A 13,373-nucleotide genomic window follows, 5' to 3' on the forward strand; every position below is an offset into this window, starting at 1 on the left:
CAACCTTACACAGAAACACACTTGATGGATGTTCTTAACCCAAGTGAAACGGAAACCAAATGTCATTTGCTTGAAAGGACAGAATGACGTCATTGCCATTGATAGTTTTGTGCCATTTAATGACTGTGGGTATGCTGAGGAATAGTTTTGGGACTACACTCACAAGTCATAGTATAAAGCGACGCATCTGTGTTGATGCAACCAAGCTGTTTCAGTGGAAATGTGATTACAAGAAATGAACTGCATTTATATCATGGGCTTGCAGCATGGCCGAGACCCGAAAGGGATGCACACTCGCCTCTGAGCCCTCTGGCCTGGATTAGAATCCCAACCCAGCTTTCCAGTGTCATTCTGGTGTTTCACAGGCAGGATGATTCATCAATGTGTCTGCCGTCCCTCGGATGGACGTTAACCTGGGTGTCCCGTCTGCCAGCATTAGTTGGTGGACGTTGAAGGTCCCACGGTCTCCTCTGCGAAGAGTAGGCAAGCTATCGCCGGCACCATTAACTAATTCCAAATTCGTGGGAATAATTGTGGCCGTGAAAGAAGAATAAGAAACTGCATTTACGTTACATTTGGGCTTTTGCTTTCTGCCCTTTCAACTTCGGTTACTTTCTTATCAAGCTTGCTCTATATTATGTTGTGTCCAAGTTGCTTCGTTTCTTCTGCTCGAACCTGCTGTTTCATTCATTACGTTTTTCCTCCCTCATTCTACCAATCCCTCACTCTGCTGGTTCATTTCCCCTCTCGTCAACAGCCCCGAATGACCTGTCTGTCTTCTGCTTTCTTTGCTTTGCTCTGTTCCAGTTCCTTCATTTAAAGCTCTCCCTCTCCCTCCTCTCCCTCCTCTCCCTCTCTCTTTCTCTCTCTCTGTCTGTCCTCTCTCCGTCCTTCCCTCTTCCTCAGTTAATCATTGCTTGCCTTCTATCTCCATAAACTCGGGCCTTATCTCCTGCACTCCCCTCCCTCTACCGTCCACTAACCAGCTGGGGAAGCTTTATCAATATCACATGATGCTAACCTTCCAATAGCAGACCCTTTCACTTGGCTTCCCACCCCACTAACACCATTTTATTTCAAGCAGTAAAATGTGAAATTTCATTTTATAACTCTTTCCAAGGGACGTTGCACAGACTTTGAACGCGGTGATAACAAAAGCATCATGGAAGACCTATTTAACGGCCATTGACCAATCCTGGGGCTCGAGTACAAGCTTTTGCTTTTGTTTCCATCGGAGAGTAAACTTATTGGCAAACGGAACCTTTCCCCCCTACCCCCCCCCCCCCCATTCCAACGCCTGGAGAGTGACAATGTGTGCTTCACTGCACCGTAATTCTTATCAACAGCTGTCTCAAGGTAAGTCTGTTACCGCAGTCACTGCACACAAACACACCCCATAACAGTCATTCCACGTTAACCAGCTACATGACAGTCAGTACACGTCAACAGCCTAAACAACGGCCATTGCAGTTTGCACTCTCTAACAACCGCATCAGCCTCCACAACAGTCACAGCATGCTTCAGCCCTCACAAGCGTCATTGTACACTACGATCCACTGCAACATTCATTTGACACTAACGAATGACCGACATCACTCATTCAGCACAGATCAACAGCCGTCTCAAGATTTATTACACGTACAGATGTAACAAGTTATTTGCCAGCCGTCACAATACACAAACAGGCTTAACAATCGTCACAAATCAACACCCTTTATAACAGTTAACACACACACACACACACACACACACACACACACACACACACACACACACACACACACACACACACACACACACACACACACACACACACACACACACACACACACAACAGCAATCACTTCCTCCAACATTTGCCAATAAACATCAAGTGCTCTTGTCCACAACTGCCTTCACGTGGCACAGTAACTGCACTCGCTCAGCCTTTACCACAGTCATAGAATAAACGAATCACGATACGTCGTTGATACGATGCAACTGTGTAAGGAGAGGGAAAGAACCTCAATCACGCTATCCACGGTGACTTTCCAGGATCAATGGATTATGTACTTTCAATAACACAACCCGGTTCTTACCAACTACGGAATGAAACACTTTGGCAAAACTTCCTCCTTGGCTGAGAAGGTGGGATTCATTGAGGCCGTTAAAGTAGTGGTCGTAGTCGTAGTCGTAGTCGTAGACTTAATAATTTGGGTGGTGTGACAAGATGCATTCCATAACAGCTTCATTAAACTGTTACTACTACTTCTACGACTACTACTACCGACTTATTTAAGAACCACAATTAATTCCACCTTCTGGTGGGGGGTTGGCTGAGGGAGAAATTTGGCCCAAATGTTTCACTGTATGGACCTAACGTTCGATTGAAGGTGATTTAGGCAGAGATTTATAATATGCCCAGGGTGCAGCCAGTGGTAACTCTTATACCCTTCATGAAAAAGACCATGGGATCTTTAATGTCCAAGAAATAATGTGAGCCAACTGAAGACCCAGCTTAATGTGTGATTCCTTTTTGTGGCGGAACTCCCCGCCCATGAAGCACCACTGGGACGGTGGGTTTAATATCGGTGGGTTTAATATCGTGTACGGAATCGAACCCAGACGAGGCATCTCAAAGGTAAGTGTGTTACTTTTGTACCATCTTGTCGGACCTTCATTAAGTACATATATATATATATATATATATATATATATATATATATATATATATATATATATATATATATATATATATATATATATATATATATATATATATATATATATATATATATATATATATATATATATATATATATATATATATATATATATATATATATGTATGTACACACACACACATACTTTTTTCAGCAAGTTTCCTGTATTTGTAAATTAATTTTAGCATCCAAAATTGGGCACGTTGTGATATTTAAAATTGTCAGTTTGATTTGACATTTCAAAAAACTTGAATCTCTGAATATACTGTGTATTTTGTTGAAAATATATATTGGAAAAAAATGTGTGTATATATAGATATATATATATATATATATATATATATATATATATATATATATATATATATATATATATATATATATATATATATATATATATATACATATGTATAACAAAACCACCCTCTGTGAAAATTAATAAACTTTTCACACGGAAAGTCCCTTATTGTCTTTTTAACAAATCTTGATATTGTACTGAATGTCCTGGAAGCCGAGAGTCGGAGAATGAAGCACATCAATGTTTTGCTCATATTCTGTAAAGATGCAGTTTGTCATTTCAAAACTATACATATATATATATATATATATATATATATATATATATATATATATATATATATATATATATATATATATATATATATATATATATATATATATATATATATATATATATATATATATATATATATATATATATATATACATATATAATCATGAGTAATAGAGATTGACAAAACCCTAATATAACAGGAAAACCCTTTACAGTGAAAACTTAGGTCCTACAACTTGGGGAATACCACCGGTATTAAATTTCTGACTGATTTCTGCCACCCTCACTAATCACGTGATAAGTGCATGTCATCCCGACAACAGCTTCAGCACTTCTTGACACTGTGCCCTCAATAAGGAATCAGAATCATGCACATATACAGTGGAGATTATACAGTAAGCTTTTGCCACGGGAATACAATTCCTATAACTCTGCTCTTTGTACGTACCATTCGCAAGGAATTGCTCAAACTTTTGCACGATAACTGCATCGCCACCAACGGACAAACCCAATTAAGGCTTTTCCATCCGTACCGTCGGGACTGAGCTAGTTGCTGTAAGTATGTTATTCGAAACGAAGTTCATGTGCAATTTAGCCGGTAAAGGTATTCAACCGGTAATGCAATTCAACCGGTATGGTGTGTAATCGTAAATCGATTAAACCTATACTGTACTGCATTTACCACTGTAAATTAATGGCTTATTTACTAATGATTGATACGTTCAAATGAATCATTATTTATATGTAAAATATGTTATATGTTTTCTATATATATATATATATATATATATATATATATATATATATATATATATATATATATATATATATATATATATATATATATATCCACAAGGTGCAGTGTAGATTTCCCGTGAATTCCCATATTGTTCGAACTACACACACAACAGTTGTTTTCATGTTGTGCCCGAGAGACCTTTGCTACAATTGCAACTTCCATTGAGTAGTTTGAAATTCCTCCCTCTTCGTTATTAATACTATGAGAAGATTGTACATGTGTATATATATATATATATATATATATATATATATATATATATATATATATATATATATATATATATATATATATATTTATTGAACAAAATAGACAATGCGTAAGCTTCATTATTTATAATCAACATTGTATTTATATTCACACTGTGGGAATTTTATCCGCCCGGTATACTTGGAGACTGTGTGTTTGGGATCCATAAAGGGATTGAATGGTCGCACGTGTCACAAAGGGATGACTTGTCGTTTCGCGCGCCAAACAAGACGCGTTTGTCGGTGTCTCTCGTGGTTTTGCGCCGACATGGGGGGGGGGGGCACAACACATTCGCTCACCTGACTATCGACAAAACACCACAAAACACGAACCTCGTGACGCATGACCACCCAGCCATGGGCACAATGTACAGTAAGTATACTTCTGTCCGTCAATTCCGCACGTGCACAACTATCGCTGGGTGTTTATTCCATATAATACATTCATGTTGTTCAAAACGGTGTCACAAACGACCCGCTATTTCATGAAATCCTCGTATGAAACCAACCCTATATGTTTAAAAAGTGGATGTAAATGTCGTCACAATGCACCATGGTACTATGAGAGCGTACACCTATTGAGCTACCCTACCCGACTGTACCCTACCCTACCTTGGGTGCGTCTGGAGTAAAAATCCGTTCCGCGCTAAAGGAACGGACACAACGTGGACTCCTCTCCACACGCCTTCCAGCAGCTCGACGTCTCCATTGGCCGTCTGTATCTGCCGCAAGACCAATCGGAGAACCGAGCGCGCGAGCTGCTGCGCTCTCATTGGCCGGAGAGTTTCGCCGCCGAGGTCCTCAGCGTTGATTGGTCGCATGAAATTACGTCACGGGGCCCGGGAAGTGCGCGCCTCTCGCGCCACGCGACGCGCTCAGCAGAACAGCGCGCGACACCTGCCGATCAGACGCTTCTTCACTGACACGTGATTCACTGAAACAGATTTAACTTTTATCCTCATTTGCTTCGAAATAATTATCATTCGTTTTTATTCCTCTTTTTTAACGCTGATATTTTTTTTTACCTTTTTGTGGTTTTTTTTTTTCATTCTATAAATCCCGTTTATCGTAATTCTTGTAGTAATCGTCCCTGCAAAGCAGAAAGAAAATTTGACAATTTTATTTTTTAAATTATTTATTGTAATTTAAACTTTCCTTTCTTCACAAGGATAACACGTTCCCAATGTCTGTCTATTCCTGCCCGCCGTCCCCTCTGCAGCAGCGGACGTCACAGCGGCTCGCCTCTCGCCCCGGACAGAGCGCACCGGTCCCCGAGCCATGCTTCCCAAGGCGGCGGAGCAGTGCTCCATCCCGATGGACTCCCTCCAGAGCGGCACGGGTAGGTTTCTCGCCGCCCTCCTGCGCTGCTCCACGGCCGAGGTTCCGTGAGCGGATGTTCAGGGTTTCCGTTCTCACCATCCTTCCTGCCCATTCACACTCCGGCGCAGCGGCAACGATGATGTTTTGGAAAACAAGTTTGAATGTCTCAACAAACTTTAATTTAACTTTCAATATATATGTATATATATATATATATATATATATATATATATATATATATATATATATATATATATATATATAATTGTAGAGTCTTGAAATAACTTGTGAAATATTACATTTTGGGGAATGGTAGGAAGGTAGCTGTGGGTAACTCTACAGGACAGTGACAATCATTCCATGTCTTCGTATCCCGATATTATATACGTGTGTGTGTGTGTGTGTGTGTGTGTGTGTGTGTGTGTGTGTGTGTAATAATACTGTGTATGAATCGCGTATTATTTGTTTATGTACCCAAGTTTTTGTTGTTGCATTTTGGGTTCGATTCCTGGCCTGACTCGAACTCGCTGTATTGATGCATCGCAGGTAGGCACCGTGGTGTTTGATCAGCAGTGCGCCGTCCTCCGGATGGATGTTCAGCTGGGTGTTCGGTCTGCTAGGATTCCTTGTTGAAGGTTCAAGATGCCTGAGTGTCTCGTTTCGAGGAGGCGAGCTATTGGCTTCACCCTGTGCTGTCCTTGGCCAAATCGGAAATTCCTACCAAAATCAGCTGCAAGTCGAACGTCAGGCCTAGCCAGCCGGTTCGTGAAAGACTTGTGACAATCCCCCCCCACCCCCCCCCCCCGAGAGGGTGGAATAATGAGACCGTAGTAGTAGCAGTAGTACTGGGATACGTAGTGTGAAGTGAAGCATTGAAACGTGATCGTGGAAGCCTTGTCGTACTGTGTGTATAAAAACAGAGTGAACGTTACTCGAAGTGCTCACGTGGTCCTTCAAACCAAGCTTTGCATCCACAACATAACACCCGATCAAGAGTTCTCTGGTGGATGCTCCCGGTGCATACACGAAACCTAGTTTGTGACCAAGACGTGCGCACGAAACGTTGTACCCGCCGAGCGTCCGAGTGAGCACGAATGCATTGGCACGCTAAGGAGAGCGCGTGGAGCGGACACACACACACACACACGCACACACACACACACACACACACACACACACACACACACACACACACACACACACACACACACACACACACACGCCGGTGTTCATTTCGCGGGCCCGTGTGCAGGACCCCATGCTTCTCATTTGAGCGTTCATCCTCGATTCTGGAAAATTTCACCGTAATGGCACTTTCAATCGTGGGAGATTGGGTTAGAGAGAACGAAGGTAGGTAGGTTGGTGTGTGAGTGTTTTTTGTTCCAGTGTTGTCTCCCAATGCGAGTTTCAGAAGGGAGAACGAAGTCGTCCCAGGTCGAAAGTATACACGTGTGCGTGCGTGGTGTGTGTTTGTGTGTGTGTGTACACTTTTTTGAAAAGATGTACCATACTATTTTCAGAGCATTGGTGTTGCCAAAGCAGTTTCTTGACGAGGGCTATACTGGCTGGTTTGCCATTGCCTACCCAACGTTGTTTGACCGTGCATTATCCTTTTAAATGCTGAACATCAAGCAAGGAAGCAGAATGCACGATAATGAGTTGTTGGTTTGACTCGGCCGAGGTTTGAACCGACGATATCCCGGACTTGGAACGGACGCTCGAACCATTATGCTACCGACTCTGGTTATATGTACATTACACTGGCTTTATCTGCATAAAAAACCCACAAACACACACACCCACACATATATATATATATATATATATATATATATATATATATATATATATATATATATATATATATATATATATATATATATATATATATTGTTTGCATTTAATGTGCACCACGGCAACGTTGGGCCAAATGGCCTAATTTCCTTGTTTGAACGGTATATATATATATATATATATATATATATATATATATATATATATATATATATATATATATATATATATATATATATATATATATATCTTCTTCTTCTTTCGGCTGCTCCCGTTAGGGGTCGCCACAGCGGATCATCCGTATGATCCGCATAGTGATTTGGCACATGTTTTACGCCGGATGCCCTTCCTGACGCAACCCTGGTCGCCTCTTACGACACAGGGATATGGTACACCTATTTTAACCGGGGTATACACCGGCCCAGTACACTGGTACTCATTTTGCCGACCTCGGAAGGATGACAGGCTGAGTCAACCTCCTGGTGTATTAATTCAGTGGCCCAACGGGCTTGAACTCAGGACCTTTTGGATCCCAAGCCGCTGCCCTAACCACTGCGCCAACACCAGGCTATATGTATATATATATATATATATATATATATATATATATATATATATATATATATATATATATATATATATATATATATATATATATGCAATCAGCGTCTCGCTTGGTAGCATACCCACCAATTTTAAAGGGCGAGTGTGAAGTACTGAACTGGGAATGGGCATCTGCTGATTCTACTGGGAAAGGACACAGTACCGTGTGCTAATTGCATAATCAGCATAATCACTGCGCCTCGGTAATGAACCGGGTGGGAATTTTGAATTTGGCTCGACCACCACCGGCACACCGTGGTCTCCCCTTTTGCAGAGGTACCTTGCGGTGTCCTTAAATTTGACTCATGAGGTCTAACATACGAGAGGCCCTGTCCAAGGGACGGTGAACGGTGTACCCATTCCTAGAACTCCCTGCCTGTGAAGCACCAGGGTGACAGTTTGTAATCGGATCACAAATCGAACCAACACGAGACACGCAGCTCAAAGGGCAGTGTGATGTCATACGATGATTTGCAGGAATCGAGCTGGCTGGATCCTCGAAACCTGCTTTTAAAATTGTCTTCCCATTTGTGTTTTGTGATACCGTAGTTGTGTCTGTATGATTATTATTAACAATGAAATAGTCCTTTAACAGTAGAGGTATAGAGTAGTAGTTTGTGAAACAACACGATTATTGGTGCCATTGGGAAGCAAAGGAACTGCACTCAGAGAGGATCATGTCGTTTAAATGTGCATTCTGTGGTTTCATCTGTCGAGTGTTAATCATCGTGTTCGATATTGTGTGTATAGATGTTGGGTCACCCGGTCAAGATCGGGTTATTTAGACTTTCATAAAACATCAAGAAGATTGATGTTTAAAGTTGCACCAAAAATTAAGGCAGGGGTGCACCACGGAAATGTTGGACCAAACGGCCTAATTTCCTTGTTTGAGTGAAATATGGTGTCAGTAGACTCTCCCTGATCAGGCAGGGATCAGTGGTTACACCACTTGCACTATCCCACATGTACAGAGGAAAATTTCAAGTCGCTTCCCCAGATCAGCCCAGGCGTTTTTGATTCTCTCACAATCAAATGAACAGATATGAACTCGTAGAGAATTCCTTTATTTTAATATTGCGAGAAACATTCGCTCCCTCCCGCTCCTCCCAACGTGGTGGGGGGGGGGGTTACGTAGCGAGAGGGGGTGCGTGGCGGTGGAGGGGGGGTGCATGACCTGACCCTGGGTACCTCCATCACATACACAAAATTTGGTGAACATTTGCACAGGGCCATGGAATTGTATGGAAACCAAAAAATGGCTACACACAGACCGATACACACAGCTATATACACATACGCGCACCTATACAAACACAGACCTATACACACCTATGTACACATACACACATGCTTACACACACAGACCGATACACACACCTATAAATACATACGCGCACCCATACAAACACAGACCTATACACACCTACATACACATACACACATGCCTATACACGTAGACCGATACACACACCTATATACACATACGCACACCTATACGCACACCTATACACACAGACCTACACAGACCTATACACATACCTAAACACACACACACACACACACACACACACACACACACACACACACACACACACACACACACACACACACACACACACATTCACACACATTCACACACAGACCTACACAGACCTATACACACCTATACACACAGACCTACACAGACCTATACATACACCTATATATACAGACACACACCTATACACACATGCCGATACACACTTACATACACATACATACAGACCTATACACACACCTTCAGTATATACACATACACACACCTATACACATATACACAAACACACACCTATACACACACAGACCGAAATACACTTACATACACATACATACAGACCGATACACACACCGATAAACACATACACACACACCTATGCACACACCTATATACACATACACACACCTATACACACACTTATATACACATACACACCCATACGCACACCTATATACACATACACACACCTAAACACATACACACAAACACACACCTATACACACAAACCTACACAGACCGATACACACACCTATATACACATACGTGCACCTATACAAACACACCTATACACATACACACATGCCTATACACACAGACCTATACACGTACACGTACACACATATACACACACACACACACACACACACACACACACACACACACACACACACACACACACACACACACACACACACACACACACACACACACACACATATGCACACACAGACCGAAACACATTTACATACAAACATATACAGACCTATACACACACCTATATACACATACACACACACACCTATACACACACCTATATACACATGCACGCACCTATACACACACCTATATACACATACATACACCTATACACATACACACAAACACACACCTATACACACAAACCTACACAGACCTATACACATACGTGCACCTATACAAACACAGATCTATACACATACACATATGCCTATACACACAGACCTATGCACATACCTAAATACACGTACACACACACACACACACACACACACACACACACACACACACACACACACACACACACACACACTGAAACACACTTACATACACATACATACAGACCTATATACACATACACACACCTATACACATACACACAAACACACACCTATACACACAAACCTACACAGACCTATACACACCTATATACACATATGTGCACCTATACAAACACAGACCTATACACACATCTATACATACAGACCTACACAGACCTATACATACACCTACATACACAAACACACACCTATACACACACCTATACACACACAGACCGAAACACACTTACATACACACATATACAGACCTATACACACACACCTATATATACACATACACACACCCATGACACACACATCTCGTTTTTTTCACACACAACTGTTGCTAACAATTCTATCACACACACACACACACACACACACACACACACACACACACACACACACACACACACAAACACGTACACACAAAAATAAATAAGTAAATTAAAAAAACACACACAAACATATAAATACTGATCCGCACAAACAGACAAACATAAACAAACACACAAACAAACAGACGCAAACACATCCATCCATTGGGACCATACTCTGTGCAGAGCGTTGGTGCTGCTTAAGCAGTCTCCTTGGCTATTGGACACAGTCCTGGACAGGTCACCACTCTGACACAGGACATCAGCAAGCTGGTACTCATTTTGCTGACCTCAGAAGGATAACAGGCAGAGTCAACCCCACCTGGTATTAATTCAACAGCTAGTGGGATTTTAACTCGGGATGCTAGGATCACAAGTCCACTACCCTAACTATTAAGCCAACACCAGGCATAACACACACACACACACACACACACACACACACACACACACACACACACACACACACACACACACACACACACACACACACACACACACACACACACACACACACACACACACACACACACACACACACACACACACACACACGACATCCTCGAATCGGCCCGAAAAGTACTTTGGCAGACCGTGGAAGGCAAATCATGTAATGGGATGTTTGAATTTACACCACATTGACCTTTTAGCACCCAAGGGCTGAAAAAGGAATTATCCCAAGCACGTGCTACGTTTATAAGGCAATCGAGCATGGGTTTGTGTGTATTAAATTACATAGGGTGCACTCACTCGCACATCTTACAAACGTCTCCACGAATTCGCTTAACCGTGCACTGGGGACGAGGCTCTTGGTCGCGGATTTGGATCCTTTTAGTCCATACCCGCACATTGTGATCGCACGAGCGTGTGCGTAATGATGCGTTCATGCGGTCACGTGCGTGCGTAATGACGCGGTCACCGTGGGGTGGATGTGGGTGGGAGGACCCGATTATGTGTGCGCATTGGCACACTGTCGGGTCATTAAACCTGGCGGTGATGGCAAGTTATGGGAAATTAATTAATTAATAACACATACCTGTAAAAACACAAAAAACGCATCACCGTCTGACAATAAATACACAATGTGTGAATAATAATAATAATAATAATAATAATAATAACAATAATAATGCTTAATAAACCTGTGGATATTTCTCCGCCATCTAAAGGTAATTTCGCGCACCAGAACGCACACGAGCTACAATGGAAACAGGTAGGTGGCAATTATGAGAGCAGGCTTTCAAACGACAGATGGTCATGCGTCATAATACAACAACGAGTTCGGGTAACACGGATGCTTCCGTTTCACAGTGACGTGTTAAGTCTCATTGTGTTCAACTTTCTCAATCCTCGCACATTGGACCACAACAGCGGCCGCATACGATTTAAAAAAAATGCATCAAAATGCCCTCATTGGCCCTGTGTCACACGCTTATCGGTCATTGTGTCAATGATTGCAGTCGTTTTTCTGAGTATTTGGAATAACATTGTAAATAATAACTGTAACTGCCACTTAACAACACTGCTGGCAGTGATGACCGGGTACCAAGACGACCCACTTTGATACAACCCCGCTTAATGGGACACCTGACCCATGACGTCATCTTTATAATGAGCCCATCCCCCGATTAGCGGGATATAGGGGTTTGCATTTACGTGTGTGTGTGTGTGTGTGTGTGTGTGTGTGTGTGTGTGTGTGTGTGTGTGTGTGTGTGTGTGTGTCTGTCCAGGCCATAACTTTTTTTTTAACCATTTGAGCTTTTGTTATCAAATTTTAATCAGAGCTTCATGATGAGAATATGGAGAAGAAAAATTAATAACTTGGTCAAAAGGTCAAAAGGTCAAAGGTTCCGTTTGGCATACGGAAGAAGAGGAAGTCCAAATACAAAGCGGATGGGCTTTTCATTTTCAGATGCTTTCTAGTTATTCAATTGAATACAGAATGGGATTTAATAAAAACTTAAATTCAAATCAAATGGAAGACCAAATGCTGCATTGGAGTGATCAGAAGGAACCCGAATAAGCAAAAAGCGAAGATGAAGTCATCAGGAGGAACCTGGATAGGAATGGCGTTTCAGCTTTTACTCCACCCGAAAACCCATCCAGGCACAGCCAAGTGAGCCTTATTTAAAAAAAATTCAAAAAGCACTCAGATTCAAACAATTATATAATTCTGGCCACCAGACCATACGTCCGATCATGTTGAAATTTAAAACATACATTCCCCACGACTATTTGATCATAATTGTAACGTTTCACGTCGATTGATGAAGCAGTTCAAGAGAAATATATATTTTTAAGATTTTCATTCAATCAAACATGGCTGCCAGACCATATAACATA

The 13,373-nt window shown here is 41.6% G+C and overlaps 1 protein-coding gene and 1 long non-coding RNA gene across 4 annotated transcripts in view; one reads left to right on the top strand and one right to left on the bottom strand.

Annotated features, from left to right (window-relative positions):
• The window catches only part of LOC147027083 (uncharacterized), a 50,929-nt gene extending 45,893 nt beyond the window's left edge, over positions 1-5,036 (bottom strand). Inside the window, exon 1 of the long non-coding RNA XR_015058673.1 lies at positions 4,936-5,036. This is a non-coding gene — a long non-coding RNA (uncharacterized LOC147027083). The remainder of the gene's footprint in view (positions 1-4,935) is intronic.
• The window catches only part of LOC147027084 (steroidogenic factor 1-like), a 92,979-nt gene continuing 80,700 nt past the window's right edge, over positions 1,095-13,373 (top strand). Inside the window, exons 1-2 of one of the 3 annotated variants that reach the window (XM_085883246.1) lie at positions 1,095-1,356; positions 5,543-5,662. In XM_085883246.1, coding sequence (XP_085739372.1) covers positions 1,311-1,356; positions 5,543-5,662 — 166 coding nt within the window. In that variant the 5' untranslated portion in view covers positions 1,095-1,310. Of the gene's footprint in view, positions 1,357-5,024; positions 5,250-5,542; positions 5,663-13,373 lie in introns of those variants that run through there. The other 2 variants (XM_085883247.1, XM_085883248.1) reach the window with 2 other exon arrangements.

The sequence above is a fragment of the Eptatretus burgeri genome, chromosome 5 (genome assembly GCF_056783735.1).
Source record: "Eptatretus burgeri isolate ZD-2024b chromosome 5, Ebu_testis_v1, whole genome shotgun sequence".
Taxonomy (NCBI): Eukaryota; Metazoa; Chordata; class Myxini; order Myxiniformes; family Myxinidae; genus Eptatretus; species Eptatretus burgeri.